Source organism: Gossypium raimondii, chromosome 8 (assembly GCF_025698545.1).
Source record: "Gossypium raimondii isolate GPD5lz chromosome 8, ASM2569854v1, whole genome shotgun sequence".
Classification (NCBI taxonomy): domain Eukaryota; kingdom Viridiplantae; phylum Streptophyta; class Magnoliopsida; order Malvales; family Malvaceae; genus Gossypium; species Gossypium raimondii.
This window is the reverse complement of record NC_068572.1, coordinates 6,831,030-6,858,908: the sequence shown is the minus strand read 5'-3', so window position 1 is coordinate 6,858,908 and position 27,879 is coordinate 6,831,030. Positions and strand designations below refer to the sequence as shown.

At 34.3% G+C, this 27,879-nt stretch overlaps 4 protein-coding genes and 1 non-coding gene across 5 annotated transcripts; 2 read left to right on the top strand and 3 right to left on the bottom strand.

Annotated features, from left to right (window-relative positions):
• Positions 1-4,729: 4,729 nt before the first annotated feature.
• LOC128032083 (small nucleolar RNA R71) lies at positions 4,730-4,836 on the bottom strand. Its single transcript, XR_008188213.1, has one exon. It is a non-coding gene; the product is annotated as a small nucleolar RNA R71 (small nucleolar RNA).
• Positions 4,837-8,796: 3,960 nt separating this feature from the next.
• Positions 8,797-9,147, top strand: LOC128042989 (uncharacterized). The gene has a single exon (XM_052634764.1). It carries the CDS (start codon positions 8,797-8,799, stop codon positions 9,145-9,147), a length of 351 nt encoding a protein of 116 aa, XP_052490724.1.
• A 9,968-nt stretch (positions 9,148-19,115) lies between these two features.
• LOC105790580 (cation/H(+) antiporter 28) lies at positions 19,116-21,962 on the top strand. Its single transcript, XM_012618252.2, has 4 exons — positions 19,116-19,295; positions 19,405-20,400; positions 20,482-21,075; positions 21,157-21,962. The coding sequence occupies exons 1-4, from the start codon at positions 19,116-19,118 to the stop codon at positions 21,763-21,765; spliced, it is 2,379 nt and encodes a 792-aa protein (XP_012473706.1). The 3' UTR covers positions 21,766-21,962.
• A 55-nt stretch (positions 21,963-22,017) lies between these two features.
• On the bottom strand, positions 22,018-23,635 carry LOC105790579 (DNA-directed RNA polymerases II, IV and V subunit 11). The gene is made up of 5 exons (XM_012618251.2): positions 23,439-23,635; positions 23,279-23,368; positions 23,078-23,156; positions 22,867-22,962; positions 22,018-22,325 (listed from the first exon to the last, which is right to left on the bottom strand). The coding sequence occupies exons 1-5, from the start codon at positions 23,489-23,491 to the stop codon at positions 22,293-22,295; spliced, it is 351 nt and encodes a 116-aa protein (XP_012473705.1). The 5' UTR covers positions 23,492-23,635; the 3' UTR covers positions 22,018-22,292.
• A 1,088-nt stretch (positions 23,636-24,723) lies between these two features.
• On the bottom strand, positions 24,724-27,393 carry LOC105793541 (polygalacturonase QRT2). Its single transcript, XM_012622438.2, has 9 exons — positions 27,035-27,393; positions 26,819-26,950; positions 26,574-26,741; positions 26,438-26,458; positions 26,147-26,354; positions 25,980-26,061; positions 25,801-25,909; positions 25,148-25,264; positions 24,724-25,067 (listed from the first exon to the last, which is right to left on the bottom strand). Exons 1-9 carry the CDS (start codon positions 27,353-27,355, stop codon positions 24,840-24,842), a joined length of 1,386 nt encoding a protein of 461 aa, XP_012477892.1. The 5' UTR covers positions 27,356-27,393; the 3' UTR covers positions 24,724-24,839.
• Between the last annotated feature and the right edge of the window lie 486 nt (positions 27,394-27,879).

Genomic DNA, 27,879 nt, shown 5'->3' with positions numbered 1-27,879 from the left:
TGGGTTAGCTAGCTCGTATTACCGGAGTTTCAAAAACATAAAAATTACAACAAAAAAAGACTAAATTGACTAACCAATTAAAACTTGAAACTGTTGAAACCATTAGTGTATTGCGTCTTTCTCCATTTTCTTTTTTCTTCGAATGGTAACAATGTTTCCCTTTCAATCCATTATACCATCTTTTATTTATTTTGTTTTTATTTTATATTTATTTTATAACCTTTTGTTTTGTTTTATTTATTAATTTTATTACATTTTATTTTATAACATCATTCATTAAACCAATCGTTTAATTGCCTTATGAGTCCCTTAGTTATGTTTTACTTTATGATTTAATTATAATTCAACTTTTGACTCTTACGTGATTTAGTCCCCGTACTTAAATTAAGCACTAATTCAACAAAATGACCTAACTAAAATTCAAGTTACTTCTAAAGTAACTCCGTAAATATTTAGTAAAAATATATATAGGTCCGGTTTACGGAAATGAGCTCCCGATACCTCAATTTTCAAAACCACTGACTTTAGAACCGATACACTTGTAATCTAACTTTCCAAATAACCAAAATTATTAGACTAAGCTTCAGTTTAATACTGTAATACCCTATTTACTGACTTTATCATCGGAAAACAGAATTCCAAAACTACTATTTTGGACACCATTGACTTCCGGGTCGTTACAACTTCCCTTGTTCTTTTTGGTGTAAAAACAGTGATAAAAGAAGGAATAATAAACTTGGAAACTTTTACTAATGTTTTAATTGTTGTAAAATGGATGTTCATATAACTCTCATAACCCCAAAGAATTCATTTTCTTGTAACTCTTGTAGCCCCGAAAAATTTATAGGGTACCTTAATTATATGTTTGTAACCTATGGTAATTGAGGGCTTTTTGATATCTCAAGTGAAAGTTACATCATCCTTCTATTTCTTTGTCTTTCTTTCTCTCTTATTTTTTATATTATTCTTTTAATTTTATAATACATTATCAGCACGATTTTATTCGAGAGTAATATGGTCTTAGTTTGTTTCAAAATTTTGTTGGGATCCAAGCATTGAAATTTAATTTTGTTTTTGGTTTAAAAATGATTAGAATCATGGTTATTTGATATTTGCTTAGGGTTGATCTCGTTCTCTTTATTACAAAGGATGCTTATAATCACTACTTTTCATCCATGGTAATGTAAGTCAGTCTAAGCAACTTCTTTCAAATTTAATTTGATTTTTATTAAAGATTTCAATTTCTATAATCCTTTATTTGTATATCTATGAATTTATAAAACCATTCACGCATTTAGTTATTGGGATTTTATGTGGAGATAATTTTTTGGTTCATTTTTAATAGAATTGATTGATTTAATTTTTGGTTCATTTTAATAGAATTGATTGATTTAATTTTAATTTTAGTTAAAATATATGATTATTGCGAATGAGAGTAAAAGTGCTTACTTGTCATGAACTTTGGGATATTCACCCTATCTAGATAGTTTCATGATTATCGTAAAATTTGAAATGAAATTATGCCATAATAGGTGGAGGTTAAAAATGTTTATATTTAAACGCTTATAGTTGTAAAGTTACTTTAACTTTGAAATTACAATATTTTGTATTTTGTTGTGTTATGGTATATAGAAAAATATTATCTAACCATAGTGATTTATTTGTAACATGAATTTATTATTTGTTATATTTAATATATGTTTTATTTATACTGTTCATTTTATTTTATATGAATAAATAAAGTTTTGAAGATAATTTTTTATCATTCATGTTGAAAAGAAGTGCAAAAGTGTAAATTATTTAAAATAAGTTAAGCATCCATTAAAGTTATGTAATAAAATGATTACATGCTCCTAAAGAGTTAATATTGCATCAAAGCGTAAAAAGCTCTTTAAGAGCTAATATTTTACTTCATTGCGATGCAAAATTTTGTAAAATATAATATTATTTTTAGATCAAGAACATATATGTTGAAGGAAACATTTATGTGTTTTACATTAAAACCATATATAAAAAACATGAGACACTCGTGTATTTGTATTATATATATTCCTCAAAAGAATACATTACACTTGTATGATTGAAATATCTAATGTGCTCCTACAACAGCAATATTATGAAAAAGACTTTAAAAAATATTTTTAAACGATCACATACCTTCTAGTGGCTAAGCAAAATAATAAGTTACTGATGAAAAACCATGAAATTTTTCCCACTAATTTTGCTTCATTCCCTAAAGTGAATGTAACAGTACATAACAATTATGAAAAATGAAAACATAGAGATCATGGTTGTTGTTGTGATTGAGGATGTGGTTAGAGACGTACTAATAATCGTTATCATGGTGGTTATAATAGTGATACTTCTAACCACTAGAAAAAGAATAATAATGAAAAACAAGAAAATGGTGGTCAAAATATTTGAAGGTTATTGAAAATTCATGCTACCTATATGGTACGAAAAAGCACTAGTCACATACCTGTTGTACATTTAAGGATCTAGTAAACATTTATCAAAGCATCCATTAAAATGGAAGGGAAACATAAATATCTGGGTGTCCCATTTTTCCACAATAGAGTGGGCATTGATACTTTTCAATTTGTCTTGGACAAAGTTCGTACTCGGCTAAATGGATGGAAAGAAAGAAAGTTATCATTAGCTAGTCGCTTAACATTGGTTAAGTCGGTATTACTTACCATCCCAAACTATTTCATGACAATAGCTAGTGATAAGTCATAAAAGTAACATATTTTAATTCCATTCTTAATGCGTTTTTTGGATGATTAATTATGTAAATTAGTGAATTTGATGCTTCCAATCTTTTAAATTCATGTTTCTATACTTATGAGAGCATTTGGAAGTGAAAGAAGCAAAAAAAACAAGCCAAAATTGAGCAAGTAAAGCTGCTTCCAGGATCCACATGGCCTGGCCATTTCCACACGGGTTGGTCACACGCCAATGTGCCAGCCCGTCTCGATGTCGCATCCTGTTTCCCAAACACACGGAAAAACCCAATTTTTAGGCTTTCTGAGCATTCTAAAGTCTATAAATATCAATTAGAAAAATATCTAAGGGAGCACACAGAGAAGATTGAAGAAGTTAAAAGATCTAATGGAGAACACAAAGAAGATTGAAGAAGTTACTCGAAGAACACCATCAGAGCCAAATCAAAAGCGGATCTCCTTCAAGATTGAAAAATCTCCTTTTAACTTCTTTTGAAGTTTTATTGAATTTTTTTATGTCTTATGGTTTTTCTGACTTTGAGATGTTTTCATTTCAGATTATGAACTAAATTCCCTAGATACTTAGGAAATATGAAACCTATGATGAATTTTATTATTTGATTTTTGAATTACATGATAAATATTTTATTCTTGTTTTCAATTATGTATGCCTAATTCGTGTTTTAGTATTATCGGAATATTAATTCATGTTTAATGTGCTTATTTCAGTGGAGCAAAAGTCCCTATTTAAGAGTAGATCTAGCATAATTGAGTAGAGTTGCATACAATCCTAGAAATAGAACAACATGAATCTACCGGGTTAAAGTCAAATCTAATAGGGGAATCTATAGATCGAGTTAATGCGACAATAGGGGTTTTAATTAGAAAGAGATTTCAATTAATCAGCCTAGAGTCAGTTCTTCTTACTCTTGAAAAAGATATTAACATAATTTAGGGATTTCTAAAGATCAAGACACAAGTGAATAAATCGTTTAATTCAAATTCAAAATAACAGGTGAAGTCTAGGTGGATTCTTTCCTGGGCATTGTCTTTCTCTTTGGTTATTTTCGATTATTTCCTATTTCATTTTCTGTTGCGTTCTTAGTTAATTTAGATTAGTAAATTTAGATTAAAATCAATCATCCCAATTTATCGATTAAATAATAGAAAAACGATAATTACTAGTACTTTTAGTCCTCGTGGATATGATATTCCCTACTCACCATAGCTATACTATTGTTCGATAGGTGCGATTGCCTTTGTCGTAATTATAGTTAGTTTAGACACCATCAAGTCTTTGGCGCCGCTGCCGGGGACTAAAATATTAGGAACACTTGATTTTTATTAATTTAGCCATTTATTTTTATTTTAGTTTATTTTTGTTTTCTAATTTTTCTCCTATTTACTTCTGGCAGGTTCTTTTAGTTTATGATTAGAAGAAACCCGTCGAGACCATTATTGTTTGACAGCGAAATTGAAAGTACAACTCGCAAAAATCGTAGAGAAGTAAGGCAGATTCGACAAAGTATAGTAGACGAGTAAGAGGACGTTATTATTATTACTGAGGAGATGGGTGATAATTGAAATAATCAACTACCTCCTGCAGTTGTTGTGAATCCTACAAATCCAAATCTTGCTCCTCGTACTATGTACGATTATGCCAAACCCACTCTAACTGGGGTTGAATCGAGTACTGTGAGACCGACCATTGCTGCGAATAATTTCGATTTGAAACCAAACACTATTCAGATGGTACAACAATTTGTTCAGTTTGATGGTTTGCAAGACGAAGATCCAAATACTCATTTGGATAATTTCTAGAAGTCTGTGACACTTTCAAGATTAATGGTGTTTCTGACGATGTCATTCGCTTACGATTGTTCCCTTTCTCATTGAAGAACAAAGCTAAACAGTGGTTGAATTCTTTACCACGAGGTTCCATTATCACATGGGATCAAATGACTGAAAAATTCCTACTGAAGTATTTCCCACGGGCTAAGACAGGCAAGTTAAGGAATGATATCTCTTCCTTCATTCAGTTTGACTTAGAGACCTTATATGATGCATGTGAGAGGTATAATGACTTATTGAGACGGTGCCCTCACCATAGGTTACCTCTATGGCTACAGGTTCAAACTTTCTACAACGGTTTGAACCCCTTAACTAGGCAGTAGATCGATGCAGCCGCCGCTGGTACTCTGAACAATAAAACACCTGAAGCGGCTTATGAGTTTATAGAGGAGATAGCACTGAATAATTATCAGTGGCAAGTCATGAGGACAAAGCCGATGAAAGCAGTCGGTGTTTTTAACTTAGATGCGGTCACCATGTTATTGAATCAGATAGAAATTTTAAATAAAAAATTGATGGTATATACGGTTTTACGCAGGTACATCTGGTGATACAGTGCAATATGAATAGAGGAGGAATGAACAATCCAAAATATTTACCCTACGGTCATGGCACAGAAAACGAACAAATTAATTATACGGGTAATAATTCTAGACCTCAAAATAATCTTTACAGTAACACCTATAATGCAGGTTGGAGGAACCATCCCAATTTCTCTTGGGGTGGTCAAGGAAATCAAAGAGCGCAACCCCCTCCAAGCTTCCAACAACCACCTCACCAGCAAGAGAAAAAGCCGAACCTTGAGGAGATGTTGATGAAGTTTATCTCGGTGTTAGAAACCCATTTTCAAAACACTGAAATAACACTTAAAAATTAGCAAGCATGGACTCAAGGGCTCGAGAACCAAATCGGTTAACTCGCTAAACTAATTTCAGAACGACCACAAGGCAGTTTGCCTAGCAATATCGAAACTAACCCAAGAGAGCAACTTCATGCAATTACTATTCGAGATGAAGAAGGGTTAGTTGAATCTGAATTAGAACTGAGGCAATAAAGTGTGATAAGTAACGGTAAGGTTAAGGTAAGCCAGAATGAACAAAAACCGATTGGTAAAAAGTATAAACCTCGAATTCCATATCCGAATGCAACGAAGAAAGACCACACGAACGAACAATTTGGTAAATTTCTTAAACTTCTAAAAAAATTACATATTAACTTACCGTTTATTGAAACTCTTTCATAGATGCACAATTCCGTTAAATTTTTAAATGACATTTTGGCAAACAAACGGAAGTTAGATGATTCATCGCACATGGAGCTAAATGCAGTTTGCTCGGCCATTTTGCAAAATAAACTACCCCACATGAAAGATTCAGGGAGTTTTACTATTCCTTGTTTAATTGGTAGTTTGAATATTAATAATGGTTTGGCTGATTTAGGGGAGAGTATTAATGTCATGCCTTATAAAATGTTTAAGCAATTAGGTCTTAGGAAACCCAAACAAACTAGGATGAGTATTCAATTAGCAAATAGAACCATTAGATCTCCTAAGGGTATTATTGAAGATGTTCTTGTCAAAATTGATAAATTCATATTCCTAGATGATTTTGTTGTTTTAGACGTGGATGAGGATAGTAACGTACCTTTGATTCTAGGTCGGCCTTTTTTAGAAACTGCTAAAACTATTATTGATGTTGTTACAGGTGAATTAATACTTCGTGCAGGTGATGATACGATTACTCTCCAAGCTCGTGATTCGGTTAAGACATATAGTGTAACAGCCCGATTCTGGGCCTAGTCAGAATAGTGGTTTTGGGACCACAAATTCGACGAGGGAAAATATTATTATCATTATATTTTTATGGTCTACAATTTCACGGAAAAATTTTGTGAAAATTTTGTTCGAAAATTTTGAAGTTTGGGCACTCAATTTAGTCAAAAGGACTAAATTGTAAAAAGTGCAAAAGTTGAGTTCTACATGTAGAAGTGTCTAATTGTTATGAAATTTTAAATTAGACATCCTTATGTGGTAATTAGACCATTAGTTAATTGATGGACAAAAATGGGTATAGAATTAGTGAAATAGATTTTTTTAAAGTAAGGGCATTGTAGTCATTTGGTAAATAAATAGAATTAAATGGGAAAAAGATGGCAAAATATGCTCATCTTCTCCATATTTGCTGCCGAATTTTGGAAGACACCATAGCTAGGGTTTCTTCACTTTCTCAAGCTCATAATCAAGAAAGACGAGAAGACAACCTCAATCGGGGAAAAAAGAAGATCGTGGAGTAAATTGTAAAATTACAATATTTTGCACCGAGGTAAGTAAACATGTGAATTAATTAATTATTTTGATATTATTTAATATATGTTGTGATTTAATTGAACATAGAATAAATACTTGGTATAGATCCTAAAAAAAATGTGGTTAAGTTGGGAAAGGTGGTAAAGTGTTGAAAAACAAGGTTTCCGGTTGAACACTCGGAATAAGCTGGAATAAATTAAATATAAAGGGGGTTGCTAAGTGTTGATTCCCCCAAGGGGTTGCTAAGTGCTGATTCCCCGAATCATTGTTGGTTGCTAAGTGCTGATTCCACTGTAACTTGAATGTGAAAGGGGTTGCTAAGTGTTGATTCCCCGAATCATTGGTGGTTGCTAAGTGCTAATTCCACCGTAACTTAAATGTGAAAGAGGTTGCTAAGTGCTGATTCCCCGAATCATTGGTGGTTGCTAAGTGCTAATTCCACCGTATCTTTAAATGTGAAAGGGGTTGCTAAGTGCTGATTCCCCGAATCACTGGTGGTTGCTAAGTGCTGAATCCACCGAGTAACGGATAACATTTCGAGTGTTCAACAGGGAAATTGGAAAGGTGTATATATATATAATGGACAAGATTATGTGAGGAATATTGGGTTTGGTACTTAATCAACCCAAGTGTAAGATGGAAGGAAATATCAAAACTACAAAAGAGTAAATTTAGATATAATACAGTTTTGAACAACAACAGTTGGGAAACATTGAAAAAATCACCATAAATGGTGGAAATTGAATTAGAGGTTGAATAATATATGAAATTGAAGCTGAATGAGTCTACTTTCACATGAAATAAATAGGGCAAGCAAAAGAGTTATCTATTTTGGGATATTTGAATTTTAATAAGACAGGGTTAAATTGATTTCGAAACCCCATGTTCCAACTTTGGAAAATCACCAAAAATTGTACAAAAATAATTATGGCTTGAAATTTACATGCTTGAATTCCTTACTAATTATATTTTAAATATAAGCAAACAAGAACATTTTTTGAATTTTGTACAGAGAGTTAAGTAAATTTTAGTAAGGAGAGGTGAGAACTGTCGGGCAGTGAAACATGGGAATCTTTAGAGGATAAACTATACTAATTGGATGAACTAAAAATTCTAAAAATTTTATGGTAAGAAGGTATATGAGCCTAGTTTCAGCAAAAATTTATGGAACTTAATTTGGATCCCTGTATCTCCAGATAAAAATAAATTAGTGACCGTGACGCAGAAAAACAGCTTGCTGGAAATTGAACAAACAATGAAATTTATGTGTGATTAAAATTATGTTACTATGTAATCATGTGAGAAATTTATTTATTTGTCATATGTTTACTTACTAAGCTATATGCTTACTCTTCTTTATTTTCCCTTGAGTATAGTGACATCAATCAGCTCAGAAATTGGACGAAGTCAGAACATCATCCACACTATCATCATCTTTTGGGTATTTTGCAACCAACACTTTTGAAACATGGCATGTATAGATGACTTAATGTAATCAGGTAAAAATATGTATATAAAATATTGTTCGGTTTAAAATGTGGGTGTTTATTATTGGATAAATTGTGTTTGAACATATAACTGTATTTGGTTGAAATATTGAAATCGTTTGAAATTATGTTTTGAAAATTTGCAGGGGGTTTTATGTAAAAATAAGCAGAAATGCTGCCGAAATTTATAAAAAATAAAAAAATTTAGTGACAATGTATCGCAATTAGAACAATTACAAGTGTTTGAGTTCTAGTAAAACCTCATACTCTATTCCGGCACGGAACACGGGTAAGGGGTGTTATATATAGTGATCGAGATGATTTTACAAGTTTTGTTAATATGAGTAATCATGTGGCTCAGCATTCTTTGCAGGAAACACTTCAGAAAAACGTGATAGAGCCATGTTCTAGTCCATGCGATTAAAACAGAATGACTCATGAAGAACGAATGTTACAGATCGATGAACTAGACGAATGGCAGACACATGTCAAGGAGAAATTGAGAATACACGATGCAGAGCTAAAGCGACACCATGTTGAGCATGTGGATGGAACGAACCAATTCAAGGTTGGAGACAAGGTACTACTAGATAAAACAGATCTAGATATTGCCACTTCAGAGCTTAATGCAAATGGAGCAACTCCTTTTACGGTACTGAATGTCTTCCCATACGGTACAGTCGAGGTAACTCATTCTGAACTTGACACATTTAAGGTAAATAGTACTCGACTTAAGCCTTATGTTGATAATAGAATTGATAACAAGAAAGAGGAGTTTTGACTCCGCGAACCACCTTGACCGTGTGAATGCAAGGTAAGTCGAGCTTAGACTTTAAATAAACGCTTCTTGGGAGGCAACCCTAACACACTACTAATTCTCTTAATTTTATTCCATTTTATTTTAAAATTAAATAATTTTCAAAATTATAAAATATATATATGTTTTTTGAGCCACACGACCTGGACTCACGGGCGTGTCTTAGGCTGTGTGCACTAAAGGGTTCAACAGTGAGTTACATGGCCTGGCGACATGGTTGTGTGACCCACACGGGCGTGTCCTTGGCCATGTGGATCCTAAGTCTTAATTTTAAAATATTAAAAAAATCGACAGTGAGTTACACGGCCTAGCGACATGGCCGTGTGACGTACACGACCTGGACACACGAGCGTGTCCTTAGCCGTGTGAATCTTAGGACTCAATTTTTTAAAAATTCGATGAAGACGTGGCCTAAAATAGTCCATACGGACGTGTGACACGGCCGTGTGGACCACACGGCCTGGACACACGGGCGTGTCCTAGGCCGTGTGAAACCTGAAGCTAATTTTTTTCATTTTAAAATCAAGTCAGAGAGTTACACGAGCAAGGCACATGGCTGTGTGCGAGATACGGCTAAGCCACACGGGCGTGGGAGAAGTAAAGGAGGTTGCACACAGTCATGTGACATGGCATACACGGCTTGGACACACGGGCGTGTGACACGACCGCGTGGCCCAACATGGTCCTTACACGTGTCCCCCTTTTCAACCCTCAAACTTTAACTTATTTTTACTTTTATCTCTCCCAAATTACCAACAAACCCTAGCCGCCATTCCTACCCTTTTCACCCTTTCTGGCCACAATCGTTACCTCACGTCGCTCGTACCTCCCCTGTTTCCCCTGTTTCCCCTCGCCCCCAGACCCTCTCCTCCCACATCTCCTTCACCTTCCTTCGACTACAGCTCTAGCCACCGCTAAAGCCACCTTTCTCCCATTCTTTTCCCGTTCTAGACCAACCCCAATCGAATTCCCCACCCTTCTCCTTTCTCAACCTCCCACCAAGCTGCCTGACCCCCACCCTCTCGCGCCGACTGAACCACTCCCTCTCCTCTCCCTTTTTTTTCCCTCGCACTGTACAACCCCGCCCTGGCCCCTTCTCCCTATCTTCCTTCCGACCCCCACAGATGCCCTCCCCTCTCTGCGTCTCCCACCGTTATTTCCCCGTCCCCAGCCATTGTGCGCGACCATCACTCCAACCACCGCCCTTACCATTGTCGGTCATCCCTTTTTCTTTTTCTTCTTGTTCTTTTATTATTATTATTACTACTACTACTACTACTACTTTTCCTTTTGTTATTATTATTATTATTCTTATTATTATTATTATTATTATCATTATTATCATTATTATTATTATTATTATCATTTTTTTTAGATTATTTCGATTGTCATTTGTTTTAATATTATGCTTCTTATTTTTATTATTTTTACCTTGCTATTTTTAATATAGTCATATTGATTTGATTACCTAGACTCCTTTGTTTTTGTTGTTTATGGTTTTATTATTTTTTTTATTTTTTATTATTAATTCTCATTCTTCTTTAGTTTCATTACTATTTTTTATGAGTAATTTTGGTACTATTATAGTTATATTAGTAGTTGATTGTTTTGGGATTTTATTTTTCTAATGTTACTACTTGCTACTCAATGTATGCGATGGTTAGATTCGACTTTATTCTTTTTAGCTGAGTGTTTGATTTTATGATTTTAGATTTTAATTGCATTCGAGTTTTCCTTTTGTGCCTATTTCCATTGATCCAATGTGTTGATTCGTGCCCTTGCTTTGAATACTGAAACTGTTATTTGGTCATTTTTTTCGTGCAGGGACACCATGACAAACACTCATAGAAAGTCCAAGGTCGTTGTCCCCGCTTCAAAAAAGCGAAAGACACCGGGTGCGACCTCCTCCTCGAGCGCCTCTACCGAGGCCTGCCACCCTTATATCCGATTTTCAGCGGGTCCCCAAGAGGAATTATTTCAGCTACTTTGATTGCAACCACTCGACTTAAGCTGATGTATTGATTGGGTTGTTTTGGACCAGGTCCAATTAGCTGATCTTATTCGCGCCTTTATTGCCACAGCCCTGTGAGACCAATTCTTCTCTATCATCGAGCCCACATACATGGAGCTAACGTTAGAGTTCTTCTCGACATTTTTTCTCCAGCATGCGATGACGACTCATAATGAGCCGGGCACCATCACTTTCAGACTCAGTGACCTGGTGCGCCATATAAGTGTTCCTAAGTTCGGCACTGCTTTAGGACTATACACTGAGGAGTTTATGAGTGCTGAGAATTTTCTCCGCCTACATTGGCGCATCCACTACTCGCCAACTAGTTGTTGGACAGATCTTACAGCGAGTATGACACATTATGACGTGAGTCACTTGAAGGTGACTTCTCTCCCTCCGGCTTTACAGTATATTCATGAACTTTTAGCTTATACTTTGGGTAGGAGAGAGAGCACCGGAGTCGTCAGTACTACCGATGCCTATTTTTTATGGAGTATGGCCACTGGACATATTTTTTATTTAGCTTCATCGCCTTCGCTTTCCACCATCAGACAGACCGCAACAAGAAGGGTCCTATCTGTTTAGGCCCTTATGTGACTCGACTTGCTCGACACCTCGATCTCCTCGACACACAAGAGCAGTCTTCTACACTTACACTCGCCGTCTAGATGTCTCCACAAAGAATATCGAACATGACCCATATGAGGCTGATCGAATGGCTTCGTGGAGTAGATCCTCCTCAGTACCGATTATTTCATTCTAACTCTTAGAATAAACTTGAGGACTTCACCGATGATGTTCTTTTGCATCACGAAGACCCACTGCATCCTCCACTTTCGAATCACCGTCATGTTTCTTCCGCTGCTATTTTAGCGGACCTCTCCGAGCGGTTCACTTACTTCGAGCAACATTACTTTCAGAGGTTTGACAGTATTGACGGGACACTACAGCAGATTTGTCAGCATCTTCACATCCCTTCTTCGGCATCAGCAAATCATCCTACTGATGCCTCCGACAATAAGGATCATTGATTTATTTTTTTCTTTTTAATTTTCTATTCTTTTATGTTTATTTCTCTTTTTAGTTGTTTTGTTTTATTTTTATTTTCTTGTACTTCTTTTCATTATTATCTTTTGAACTATATTTTTATGGTTGTTTTACTAGAGTTATAACCCCTTAATATTTTCATTATTTGTGTTTATTTTCTTATTAGTTTGCTTGGAATCATGCACTACATTTCGATTTGACTACAATTCCACTTTTCACTATTCTAGGGATTTCATACAATATTCGTGGTAGTTTCAGCTTTTCTCTCTTTCTTATGATATTATGCTTATACTGTGATTATATATGTTTGTACATTGATGACAATGTACATCTTAAGTGTGGGGAAGTTATTTAGGTATTTATTAGAAAATCTCTGAATTATGTCTTGTGTTTAAGTAATTTTCTCACACTTCTATTAGAGTTAATTTTCATTAATTTATAATTTTTGTTGATGTGTTTTAGATTAATTTGTTGATAATTGTGTATTGGTTGATTTAAACTTTAAGACATGAGAGAATCAATCATGATAAGTTTATTTTCAGAATTAAAAATTTTAGGTTGTTTTCCTGAATTGAGGTATTACCTTGAAGTTTTAAATTTACAAGTTTGACATCAAAAACTATAATTTTTTGTGTGAGATTTTGAGCCTTTAGAGCATACATTTTTCTTGCTCATTTTTATTATTGGTTATGAGTGTGTCAATTTGATTTGTTATTCTAGAACTTGCTTCGATTATACATGTCGAGACCACAACTTTGATTTGATATACTGAGATGATAAAGGCACTTAGGTTTTACCCACTTATCCCATAAAAAGCTTACCTACATAATTAACCCTTAGTGAACCCCATTGAGCCTAACATATCGTTTCTTGATTTACCTATTAGTGTTAACCCATAACTCTTTTTTTTTTTTGCTCGTTGAGAATTTTTCCCATTTTTATTGACTTCCTTTTTATCGAGATTTGATTTGGTTAATTGCCTAATTAAGCCTTTTATTTAATTTTCTATATTATTTCTTATAGTAAAAAAAAAGATAAGAAAATCGAAGAAAAAAAATATTGATTATTATTTAGTTCTATGTTAATTGAGCTAGAACAGTTAAATTCATATTTTGAGAAGAAGCTCATTCTATTCTTGAATAGTTTTCGATTGATGTAATTGTTTTTAATTCAACATATTTTTATTTTTCTTCTTTGGTAATTTATCAATTCGATTTTGATTTTAACCAACTTTTTCAGCCTTTCTCCACACCCTTAACCTAAGCCTCATTACAACCTCTTAAAGACCTTTTGATTTGTGTATCATCTCATTTTATAGTGGTGGAGATTTGATTTTCATGCAAGCCTATGGTAATGATTTTTCATGTTTGACTATTGAGTGCTTATTCTTGAACCTTAAACACTTTGAGTGATTTGAGTGAATCTTTAGTGAGGATGTCGATTCTTGTCGATTTTGAATGAAAGGTAATTACTTAGTTAAAGAGAAATACCTATGTTTTCATGCATTAAAGATGTTCGACTTGGGATTGTTTGAATTTTTAGTGCTCTTTTAGTTGAATTATCAATGTATGATTATTTGTGAATTATGACGAAACATCATTGATGAGAATTATAAGTTGAGAAAGATTAATTTTAATTCTGAGTTAAGGATTTTGCTTGAGGACAAGCAAGTGTGGGGATATTTGATAAGTCATAAAAGTAACATATTTTAATCCCATTCTTAATGCGTTTTTTGGATGATTAATTATGTAAATTAGTAACTTTGATGCTCCTAATCCTTTAAATTCATGTTTCTATACTTAAGAGCAATTGGGAGTGAAAAGAGCGAAAAAAACAAGCCAAAATTGAGCAAATAAAGCTACTTCCAGGATCCACACGGCTTGGGCATTTCCACATGGGTTGGCCAAATGCCTGTGTGAGACACACGAGCTAGCCACACGCCCATGTGTCAGCCCATGGCGATATCACACCCTGTTTCCTAAACACGCAAAAAAAACCAATTTTTAGGCTTTCTGATCATTCTAAAGTCTATAAATATCAATTAGAAGAAGATCTAAGGGAGCATTCAGAGAAGATTGAAAAAATTACTCGAAGAACACCATCAGAGCCAACTCAGAAGCAGATCTCCTTTAAGATTGAAGATCTCCTTTTAACTTCTTTCGAAGTTTTATTGAATTTCTTTATGTCTTATGGTTTTTCTAACTTTAAGATGTTTTCGTTCCAAATTATGAACTAAATTCCCTAGATACCTAGGGAAGATGAAAGCTATGGTAAATCTTATTATTTGATTTCTGAATTACATGATAAATACTTTATTATTGGTCTCAATTATGTATGCTTAATTCGTGTTTTAATATTATCAGTATATTAATTCATGTTTAATGTGCTTATTTCAATAGAGCAAAAGTCCATGTTTAAGAGTAGATCTAGTATAAGTGAGTGGAGTTGTATGCAATCCTAAAAATAGGACGACATAAATCTATCGGACTAGAGTCAAATCTAATAGGGGAATCTATAGATCGAGTTAATGCAACAATAGGGGTTTTAATTAGAAAGTGATTTCAATTAATCAACCTAGAGTCAGTTGTTCTTACTCTCGAAAAAGATATTAACATAATTTAGGTATTTCTACGGATCAAGACACAAGTGAATAAATCATTTAATTCAGATTCAGAATCATATGTGAAGTCTAGGTGGATTCCTTCCTCTTTCTCTTTGGTTATCTTCGATTATTTCCTTTTTTTTTGAGTTCTTAGTTAATTTAGATTAGTAAATTTAGATTAAAATCAATCATCCCAATTTATCGGTTAAATAATAGAAAAATGGTGATTATTAGTACTTTTAGTCCTCGTGGATATGATATTCCCTACTCACCATAGCTATACTATTGTTCGATAGGTGTACTTGCCTTTGTCGTAATTATAGTTAGTTTACACACCATCAGCTAGAATACATATATCGATTTGTAATGAGATTGAAAAACTGGCTCGTGGTTTCTTATGGGGATCAACATCTTCTGAGAGAAAACCATCATTTGTGAATTGGGAGGTTTGTTGTAAACCTCGAGAATGTGGGGGCTTAGGCATTCAGAGATTGCAAATTTAGAACAAATTATTTCTTATGAAGTTAGGTTATAAATTGGTTGCTAATACAAATGAATTGTGGGTCCAAGTTTTGAGGAAAAAGTACAAAGTACATGGGATACTGCTAGACAACATACATCGAAGCAACTACTCTTATATCTGGCACTCCATAGCCAACATTTGGAATGAGGTAAAAAAGGGGATCTATTGGATAGTGGGTAATGAGAGATTGGTGAACTTTTGGAACGACGTTTGATTACCAAATGTGGGCATTTTACAACATTTTTATATCGGGTAAGGGATTCCATTAGACTCATTCCAGGTTTGTGATGTGATGACAGAGGAAGTGTGGGACTGGTAATGGCTTGCCTCGGTACTCCCGCAAGAGATTGTGGAACATATTCTGGCTTGTACACCTCCTTCACTGAATGCATGGACAAATCACTTAACATGCAGATGGCTATCTAGAGGAAATTTCTCCATATCGAAAACATATAAGCATTTGTTTGTTGACAATCTGAATGTTAGAGTTGAAAGATATGAAATGACATGGAAAGTGAGAACATCACAACAGGTTTGAATCTTTTTTTGGTTACTTGCTCGTGGTAAACTCTTAACAAATGAAGAGTGGTCCAAACGAGGTATGACTAATTTTCCCTTTTGTGAAAGGTGTGGTCTAGACATTGAAAATGTAATGCATGTCTTTAGGGATTGTGGTTTTTCTAAATCAATTTGGAAATTAGTTGTACCTAGCAGCCTTTGGAATGTTTTCTTTAGATTATCAACTGTCTAGTGGCTTATTTGGAACATTCAGAATAAAGGTAAGATAGTCATCCAAAAAGGGGAATGGCCTACTTTCTTTTCCATTATAAGTTGGTTTCTTTGAAAGAGTTAGAATGACTTCCTTTTCAAACAGATAAATTGGAATAGTCAAGCTCTGTTAACCATGGCGGAAGCATGGACAATGTCCTTGGGTGCTAAAGGAGGATTGGACGATTGGAGTTGTAATTCTATGACTAAAGGATGTTGGCAGTTTCTAGCTAATGAATGGATCAAGGTGAATGTGGATGGCTCGGTGTTAACAATGAGACCAAGTGAGTCTATAGGGGGAGTGGTGAGAGGACCAAATAGAGGTTGGATAGGGGGCTTTGAGATGAAGATAGGACTGTCAGATATTTTTCAGGTTGAAGCTCGAGCACTGCTTGGGGGATTAAAATTTGTTTGGGCACAAGGATACCGCCAAGTGGAGATTGAAAGTGACAATATTTTACTGATTGTCGTCATCCAAAATGGGTTAACTGTGAGTAGCAAGTATAGTGAAGTTCGTCAAGTATACGAGTGGTGCTTCAAAGTTTGGGATATGACATTCCACCAGATTTTGAAGGATAGTAACAGGGTGGTTGGTCGTATTACTAAAGAGGCTAGAGGCGAAATGGAGCAGTTAATTACGCATGTAGATCCATCGGAACACATAAGAAGTCTACTAGAAGACAATATCCATCATGCGATACATATATTGATGGTTGAAGATCAACACTAGTACAATTTAGCCTTGGCTAATGTTTTATTATTTACCAAAAATAAATAAATAAATAAAATGTTGGTGTGTTGTGCAAGTAAAAACACTTGTAAAAAAACTCATAATTAACTAATATATATTTTTAATTGTATATAAAATTATTCAATGAATTCATTTAAAGTAAATATACATGTCATGCTATAAATTTGAAACATGACATGTAAAATTAATAGTGTCATGTCAAGATGAAGTATACAAGAATTGTCATTCAAATTGTCACACTAACATTGTTAAAAATTAATATTTTAGACAATATTTCCATTAAAAATAGTTATTGAACTCTTTTAAAAAATTAATAGTCAAATTTAGCACAAAAAATTACCACATTGAAAGTTTTTACATTAATAATATGAAAAAATAATTACAAAACTAGGGTGAAAAACAAATAATTTAGTCATTTTGAACAGTAAAAGCTGTATTCCCAACGCAACACCACCTATAAAAAACACTATTTTAATAATAGTAATAATATTTTAATTTCAAAAGGGTTGGGCCACACTCCTTTTTCACATGTTATTATTTTATTTTATATTTTTAAACAAAATTTTATATGTTTTAGTTTTATATTTATATTTTATAGTTTTTATAATTTTATTTTATTTAATAATTCTTTTAGTTTCATAATTTTTTAATATTTTATAATTACAAAATTTTGAATATTTGAAACAATGAGTAAATTGATAAATTTTTAGTAAAGTTGACATAACATTAGGGTAAACTATTTTGGTCTCTGAGATTTTTAATATTTATAAAAATGGTTGAGTTGTTTTGTTTTTCTAATTTTATATTTTTAATATTTTATAATTATAAATTTTTGAATATTTAAAATAATAATCAAGTTGATAATGTGTAAACATTGAAGGCATAAGCGAATCTAGGGGGACTAGCAGTGGCCCTGCCCCCTAAAATATAAAATTACTATTTAGACCTTTAAATTTTTTAAAATTTTAAATTAGTAAAAATAAAATTACACTTTAGCCCCCCTAAAATTATAAAAATTTGATTTAATTCTTTAAAAATTATGAAGATATAGAATATTAAAATTTACAATTTCATTCGACCCCTAAAAAAAATTTCTAGCTTCGCTCCTGATTGAGGGCAAAACATATTGATTTTTTTTAGAAATAGAATCAACTTGATAGAATATGTAAAATATTAGGGCTAAATTTATTATTACACCAATCAAACAAAGGCAACATCGACATTCTGCTTTGCTGATCAAATACATTTTAATGGTGAAGTAGTTAGAATTGAAAATTTACCTAACGGGAATAATGGGATTAACAAAAAAATTGGTTACCAAAATAGTAACTCATTATAAAACTTGAGTGACTAGTTAACCCTAATGTTTTTTTATATCAATTATACAAATAAAAATATCAATTGGTCATTATTTTAAATATTCAAAATTTATAATTAAAAGATTTATAAAATTATAAAATTAAAACATCTTAGCTTTTTATTAAATAAAATAAAATTATTAAAACTATAAAATATAAAAATAAAAATAAAACATGAGAAAAGAGGGTCCACAACCCTCTTGAAAATAAAATATTATTATTTTATTTATTTATATTAAAATATTATTTTTTATAGGTGGTATTGTCTGAGACGACACCATCTTTTACTGTACAAAGCGACCTAAATAATTAATCTTTTATATTATCAATGTAAAAAAATTTAAATTAACAAAATATGTATAAATTTATTATTATGGGTATGATATATTGTATTCGTGCTGAAATGTGACTTAGTTGAACTGTTCAAACATTCAGAGACAATCAGACAATAAATCCTAGAAATTGATGAGAATACCCTGGTCTATATGTATATAAAAAGGACTCCAAAAAGATCCAGTGGATTCGTACGGTACGTCTTTGATAATTTTCTATTTGTCTTGGATTCATATATTATTATATATAGGAATCTAGATTCACCACTCACATGTTTCAATCTCCTCAACTTGCTCCTTCATTTCTGCTCCTCATAATATTGCAACAATTTGCATCCACTCGTTCCACCTGCTGCTAAAGATTCACCAGCACAATGAAAATTGTGACAAATTTTACATCCCACCCCCCAAAAAAGGAAGAGATTGATTTGTAGCTAAAAAATAATTTGTATCAAATTTTGGATTTGGAAACACGAACAAGAAAAGAAAATAAGGGAAAAAGAAAAAAAAAACAAGACACCTTTAACTTAATTGCCAAAGATGCCGCCGGTAACCACATCCGCAAACATCACCTTCCATCCATGCTTTTTAAGATTTGATGCCGCCGGTGTAAGCTTTTCTGGGAAGATGGTTGCTCTTATTGCAACATATGTTCTTAGCAGAGTTGTGCACCACCTTTTAAAGCCTGTCTCCCAACCTTACATGACTTCTGATCTTGTCGTATGTATCTAATTCCCATGTTGTCCTGAAATTGATTTCATTGCATTGGTTTGTGATTATATATAATAACTAAAGCTAAGTTATACGTTTGTGTTTCTAATGCATGCAGATAGGGCTGATTCTTGCAAGCTTACCACACGCACGTGATTCTTTCACGAGTCTATTCAGCATTACTTTGGAAAACATTGTTGACTTCGGCATGATTTCATATGCCTTCGTTTTGGGTCTAGAAATGGACCCTTATGTGATCTTTAAGTCCCCGACTCGACATGCGATGGTGGCCTATGCCGGAACGGTGTCCACGTTTGTTGCAGCGTGCGCTATAACTCCATGGCTGCATTATTTGAGAAATTCAAGCATTATAACCTTCACCTTGTCCCTGTCCATCAGTCTCTCCGGTAGTGGCTCTCACATACTTACCCGCCTCATGACCTATCTCAAAGTAGGCAAGTCGGATATAGGGAAGCTTAGCATTGGTGCAGGGGTGCACTCTGATATGATAACCATGTTTTCGGTGGTCCTGTCATTTGTCTTTTTTCCATTGCAAGAGACTGAGAATTTTAGAGAAGGAATTAAGACCTCAGTCCTAATCGGGGCTGCACTTATGCTTCAAACACTGTTGGCAGCAAAGATTTCACCGGTTTTCATGAATTGGATCAACCAGTCAAACCCTGAAGGAAAGCCCCTCAAGGGCTCCCACCTTGTCCTATCAATGGCCTTCATGACTGTTATATGCTCCTTGGCACCATGGATGGGTTACAACTCGTGTTTGAGTGCGTTTATGGGAGGGCTCTTTTTACCATCGGAGGGGCGAATATCAAAATGGACGATTAGTAGAATCAACAACTTGTTAAGCACACTTTTTTACCCACTTTTCTTCTTCTGGGTGGGGCTGAGGGTTGATATCTCAAGTTTTGCAGTAGGCAATATTGGAACATGGGTGAGGCTTTTCTGTCTTATACTGATCGCAACAATCGGAAAAGTGGGTGGAACACTCATCTGTGGCTTAACGTTAGGTTACCATAGGCCAGAATTGGTAGCAGTTGGATTACTTTTGACGGCCAAGGGTCATTTTCACGTATACTTCGCTGTTGATGCACTCAGGGTTAGTTTACTCTTTCCAATGTGATTATAATTCTATAAAAATAACGGAGTAAAGCTAAAATATAAATGAATTAAATTGCAGCAAGGAAAGATCGATGTCACAACATGTATCTCGATGGTGATTCTGATATTCTTATCTGTGATACACACACCGTTTGTTGTGAAGCATATAATAGAACGGGCAAGGAAACGCGTACCAGTTCAACGGATGACTCTCCGGTGGCTTGCTCCTTCAAGCGAACTTAGAATTTTGCTATGCCTGCATGGAACTCATAATTTGGAATCTGGCATCAGCTTAATGGAGATCTCTCGAGGCAAACCTGCGCCTGGACTTTTTGTTCATGTCACTGACATGATTGAGCTGACGGAAAAGATAGCTTCAACGCTGGTACCTGGTGAAGGAGTAGACAATATGACAATAACCGATAACTCAGTCACAGAAATGAGAGACGAAATCACCCGTGCTTTTCAAACTCACACAAATGAAAATGTGGATGGTGGAATCATGCTTAGCCGAATGCTAGTACTTTCCACATTCAATAGCATGCCACACGATATTAGTGTTTTAGCAGAAGACTTGATGGTTTCCCTTATTTTGTTGCCCTTCCATAAGAGAGTGAAAGCAGACGGTACCCTGGATGAAGGTCATCCTGGTTTCAGACATGTGAATCGTAAGGTAATAAGAACAAGAGAGGTCAACCATTATTTCAAGTACCTGTAATTTTCAGAATAACAATATTTTTTGGTTGTTTAACAGCTGCTTAGAAACGCCCCATGTTCTATTGGAATCTTGGTGGACAGAGGGTTTGGATTTACTGAAAGATTGTCAACATCATCTGTATCGAAAGTGGCCGTCATTTTTATCGGAGGCAAAGATGATCAAGAAGCTCTAGCCTACGCTGGTCGTGTAGTGTGGCATCCTGGAGTAGAGCTAACAGTAATAAGATTCCTAGTAGACAAAAATTCAGAACATGCACCGCGGAGAGTGAATAACAGAGCAAGTGTGGCAGAGCAAGAAGAAGAGATGAAACTTGATGACGAGTGCTTCGCTGAATTCTATGAGAAATATGTAGCAGGGGGGAATGTGGCTTATATGGAGAAGCATCTTGCAAATTCATCTGAGACCTACACTAATCTTATGTCAATAGAAGGACAATATTCTCTTATCATTGTAGGGCGGGCTGGAAGAGTAAATACAGTATTGACGCAGGGACTTAATGATTGGCAACAATGTCCAGAATTGGGTCCTGTTGGGGACGTACTTTCAGGGTCTAATTCCGCATCTGGTACCTCCATTTTGATTATCCAACTGCACAATATTAAAGGGCAACTGGATGGCCTTAGTGATGAGTTCTCCATTATGTAAACACCAATCCTAGCAAGGTAGGTTTAAAACTTGGGATATCAAAATCCAAACCAGATAAATGTAGCATGTAGGATGATATATATATATACACATGCATATACGTATGCTAATATATGTATATATGTAGCTTGTAGAAATGCTACTTACTTCAAAGGACATTCCAGAACCCAGCTTTACAAACTCTTATCATTCCAAAAGTACAGAACCATTAAGCAAATATGTGTAAAAAACAAGACAAATGCACAGCTAGTATGAAATACAGAACCATTTAACTATCAAATATCATTAGCAAATGCACAAATATATCATAGATAAGTAACATTTATCAATCAGTCAGCTTGGTTAGGAAAACATAATAGAGAAAGCAGAAGGATTGTTTCTTGAACAACTTTGAGACAGATTTCAAAATAGTGTCATTACAAAAGCCTGAATAGCATGCATTGCAGATGTCTCAAAGTTATTTGGTTGTTTTTCCTTTCAAAGTCATAACACAAAACCCCTGGTTAACTGAGCGCCTCAAACACACATTAGAAGTCCCTTGAATGCTTTTCTACCTCAACCTACAAAGTGAAATATAAAAAGCATAAGGATGAAGATCAATACAAGCACAAAACTCACCAGAACTATCAAAATAGAGAATGATTTTTAACATTAATATATCAATAAAATATTCAATTTTAAGTAAGTTGGTAGTTATGTCATATGTGAAAGCTTCTGTTGTGTGTTTGTGTGTGAGACACACACACACACACACACAGAGAATTATAATCCTAATTTGTCACAGGTTCATGAAAGTGCACCCTAAGCAGATCATTCTAATTGGACAAGTGAAGAAGTGAAGCAACCAATTTTATGAGTTATATAGGCAAACTGATGACTAGTCTGCAATAAGAAAAAAGGTACTTCTTTAAACGGAGATATGATAGTTATCACAAATCATCGGTTGGAGAAGTAGTGGTATAAGTACTTGAATTTCTTCATGGAATCTTAAGTTGGATTATATTAACTACCTTGCGGTCGGATACAAAAGCAATTTCCCCAATGTAAACGAAATTTAACTGACAGTAGCACTAGTAAGTTATGAAGAAAGACAAATGTCACCTCAAATGCACTCTTCAGATGATCAAGTTCCTTATCCAGATCGTTTATAGCCTGATTATATGCTTGCATTGGAGAAGACTGACTGGTTGTGTGGATCTACGAAATTGCATCAATTTGATTAAAACCCGAAAACAACTGGCACCGGAATGCATTCCATAAAATCCAAAAAATTAATAGCGTTTAGCCCTATCCAACAAAGAAAAAGACTAACCCTAACAAGGATTTTGTACTGCAGAGGGTGAGGAAGCTTGTAGCCAGCAAACAAAACGTTCTCATCTCCATGCAATTGCCTGATTGTTTATCACCGTTAACAATAAAGGGAGGAAAAGACAAATAATTAGGAGCTTAATCCAGCAAAAATAAGCAAAAAGAGACGAAGTTTGAAAGGGGACGAATATCGTATGATGCGTACGTTCGGAGGATGTTGCCGATGGTGTGGTCTTCTCTCTCGATTGTGAAGGTGGCCGCATTTATTATTTTGGTGTCTCTCTCGTAAGAAACCCTAAAAATTTAACCAACAAATATGTAACAGTGAGTTTGATAAACAGAGGATTTAGGGATAAAGAGCCTACTTTTTGGTCCCCTCGGGGACGACGAATCTCTCGTAACGGTCGGGGGCGTTCATGGCCTTCTCACTCTTTCTCTTCTCTTCTCTTCTGCAAACTCTTGCTCTCACCGCCGCCGGAGAAAATCAAAATGGTTTGGTGGCTCAGCCTCAGTGCCAGTGTAACTGTTGCATGAACTGGGAAGACCCCGCGGGAATGAGTCATTACGATGTCGTTTCAAGTTGTGCTTAAGAAAAATAATATCTCTATCATATCATCAAGTTGATTTTAATTTGTTTATTTGAAAACTTAACATTTTAGTCCTTACACATTAATTTTATTATTAATAAAATAATGTGATTTAACGGTGACTAATGTGGTATTAAATCCACTTAAAACGTTACATATCAGTTTTGAAGTTTTTACCCCAAATTAAATTCATAGAATTTGAATATTCGATGTGTGCTAGCTTTACAAAAATCTTAAACACAACACCAATTTTTTTGCTAGGGCCGAAGCCAAAAAATTGTTTTAGGGGCCGGAATTAAATTGTAATTTTTATAGTCTAAATATTTATAATTTTTAAAGGATAAATCAAAATTTTATCATTTTAGGGAGGCCAAAGTGTAATTTTACCTTTACTAGTTTAAAATTTTAAAATTTTTAAAGGAACTAAATGAATAATTTTTTATTTTAAGGACGAAGCCAGAAAAATACTTTTAGGGGCCGAAATTAAATTGTAATTTTAATAGTCTAAATATTTATAATTTTAAAGGATTAAATCAAAATGATATTTTTAAAGGGTCAAAATATAATTTTACATTTTAGGGGATCGAGCCCTTCCAACCCCTTAGATATGACACTGTTGATTTGTATAATTATGTTGACTTATAAGCATTCATTTTATGTATTCTCCTTTGGCTCTTCTCCAACTTTTGGATGATAATATCATATCATAATTTAACAATTAGTACCATATATTCTCATTTCTAAAATTTTCCATATTCTTCTGATTTTTTGGGGTAAAAATAAGGTATAGAGTTAGAAATTAGAGGATCTTCTAGAATATTAAGTTTAGGTAAAGTGAGCTTTAGCTAAGTTATTAGTTTGTTCTTCCCTCATATTTTATAGTAATTTTATCTATATTACTTATAAAATATTTTACTATATTGGTATCACTCATTATTCGGGTTGTAATTCAATTAGAAAATTATCAAAAAAATTATTTTATTTATAATAAATATATAGATACTTGGTGAAGCTAAAACAAAAACAATTCAATTGCTAAAATGTGTTTTTTAACTTTCGATGCGTTTGGCAACAAATATTTTAACATACACAAAATCACTGAAATATTTATACTATGATAAAGTATTTTAACATTATACATGTTATATGTAGTAGACCAATAGATAATTTTATCCTAATTTAGGATCGAGATGAGCAAGGTGGTGAAACATCTCCTCGATAAGATAATATAACATTAGCACATGAAGATGAAGCTTGTTCAGTTTCTTCAGCCTTTAAAGCTACATTTTGCAAATAGATCTGCCGGCAAGGAACACTCTGGCTGCAGTCGAACTTCATGGCCACGTTCGAGGCACTTGTTCCTCTGATGTTTTGGTAAAGTACATTGCTCACTTGTACTGCTGATGTCTGCACACATATAATTTATTTAATGCCTTGGCGTTTAAGGATTTGTGTTTAAGTGAATAGATAGGTAAAGGAATTTTAACCTGTTTGCGACATGGGTTTTCTTGATCACAATAATTTTGATCAATGATTATAGGGTTACTGACGTTGTACATCACGATGTTTTGAAATTTTATGTTTTTGGCATATCCTGATCCTCCCTGTACAAGAATTTCCGATCATATTAATTGAAGTTATAAAAACATTGAATTGAATAATCAACAAACAACTAACACTCTAACTCAACCTAACACTAATTCAAGGAGGATTGTTGATGATGTTATAATATAAAGTATACTATGCAACGAATGAATGACCTCCCTTGAAAAGCAAATTAAGCACTTTGTGTTTGGAAAACCTATAGAATTTCATTGGAATTAGGCAATGAATGAAAGGATTTCTTCGTCGACGGTTGAAAATTTAGGTCAACAAATTGTATAGAAAAGTCAAGAAGTAAGTGGAAATCATTAGAGGTTGTTTGTTTGAAGTCGTTGGCATGCTGTAATCATTCAGTTCCATATTTTTTCTACTCTTTCTCAATTAAATTTAGTAGTTTTGCTTCTTGTTGGTAAGAGTTTTCTCATCTCAAGTATTGCGCCTCAATTATAGGATAATACTCATCAGTAACCCAAAACTTTAATCCATTTTTATTTTAGTAAAGTTTTTAGACTTAACATGTAGTCGCTCATGTAATTACCTGCCAAGTCTTTATTCGAACTCCGTTGTCGGTTCCGGAAAGTGTTGCTTTATTAATCATTACATTAGACACATATGCCGCAGAGTTTCCGGCTCCCAAGCTCCCAATGCTGCAAAAATACAAAATCATTAGGAATTTCACTTTATATTTTCCTGAAAATTTAGTGGTGAATTAGAGACCTGATTCCATGGCCTGGTCCGCAAGTTATACCGGTGGCACGTACATTCTTGGAGCCGCTCACTATTGAGATGCAATCATCGCCTTCATTTTCAAAACATAAACATGATTTTTATCAGCATATATACCAATTTCGATACCCGATTGTGTATGCATGGTATATATATACCTGTCCCGATGACACAGTTGTTAATGTAAATATTCTGGGTTCCAGTCACATGAATGCCATCAGTGTTGGGACTGTTCCCAGGTGCCGTCACCAAAAGGTTAAATGCTTTTACATTCACACATTTTTGAAATATAACGTGCATTTGTTGTGCATCTTTTATACGAAGACTTGATACTCTCAGGTTAGTGCATTCATTGAAGGTTACAGCCTGCATGTAGGTCAATATATATATATCAATACACACGTACGTATACGCCATATACAAAGAAGTGCAGAAATAGAAAAGCTTACAGTTGGAGCTTCCTTGCAAGGCTGCAATTTTTGATGATGGAAATACAGAAATAGAAGAAGAAGAAGAAGCAAAATAATTAGTTGTTGATATTGAAATATTAACTGATTGATGGAAAATGATGAGAAAATGGCTTACGAGGGCTTTGTTGACTTTGCAGGACTTTTCCCACCATGTTTTGCCATTACCATCGATGATGCCTCCACCTTCGACTCGTAAATTTTCAACATTATCAAAGTAAAGCCATCGTCTTCCATTATCTTGGTAATCCGAGTGATCCTCAGTGGCTTCGAGTGTTCCATAGATCTATCATGTTGAATATTACAGGGAAAATTGTGACATAACCATGCATGAGGCATGCAAAAAAAAAAAAAAAAACTCACCTTCAATAGAAGAGGAGATTTGCAGGGTCCTGAGAAGTTAATTGGCTTAAGACGATAAATCTTCTTCTTGGGGACCACCATAATAGCTCCTTGAGATGAAGAACAAGCATAGTTCCAAGCTTTCTTAAATGCCTATGTCAAAGAAAAAAATTTGATCATCACAGGCAGAATAAGCATAAATAATCATTTCTGTTATAAACATGGGGTAATACCTACCTGAGAATCGTCTCTTCCATTAGCTTTAGCTCCGAAATCATCTACATTGACTACCTTCGGAGTCGCTGCACCACTTGCTCTGTCAAGCCTCGACTGGATTTCGTTTTTATAGTAGGAATTATGATAGTTTGGCTGACCGCGAACACCGAAGGTGCGAAAATACGGATGGCGATACGATGTCGGGAGGTGATAAGCACGGCCTCGACGAAAATCAACGTGAAATGGGTCCTCCTCTCTGTACCTGCCAAGGCCAAAGCAATAGGAGGACAAAGAAAGGAATGTAATCACAAGTGGGAGACAAAGAGTTTTTAGGAACATCATGTAACTTCACTTTTAGATGGGTACTTAAAAAAAAGGAGCTAATGAATTGAATATGCTTTAATTTGTCATCAAGTGACCATATATTTATAGGGAAACTTGGAAGTTGCTGTTCAATTTGGAGAATTAATGAAATTGCATGTCCAATTGCAATCAATGCAATTAGGTCCTATAATTAGAGAATGCTGATGAGTGCTGAAGTCAGACTCAAAGTCAAGAGGTATGCATGTGGATTATAATTTTCTATAAATTCAGACAAAACCCTAAACTTGTTGGAAAGCCCAATAATTTCATGTTAGTTAGAGCAGTTAATGGTTAATACATGGGAGTTGCACATGCATGAATAAAGGGCAGTAGTGGTAATGGATGATGGAATTAGGTACAAATACAAACATATTTTTCAGTCGTTTTGGTATTAGACCACCTATATTTTTGTATGTGAAAAGCAGCTTATTGCAATTTAAAATTTTGACCATCACCGGCCGAAACGCAGCAAATTCCTCTGTGCTTTGACTATAAAAAGCTAG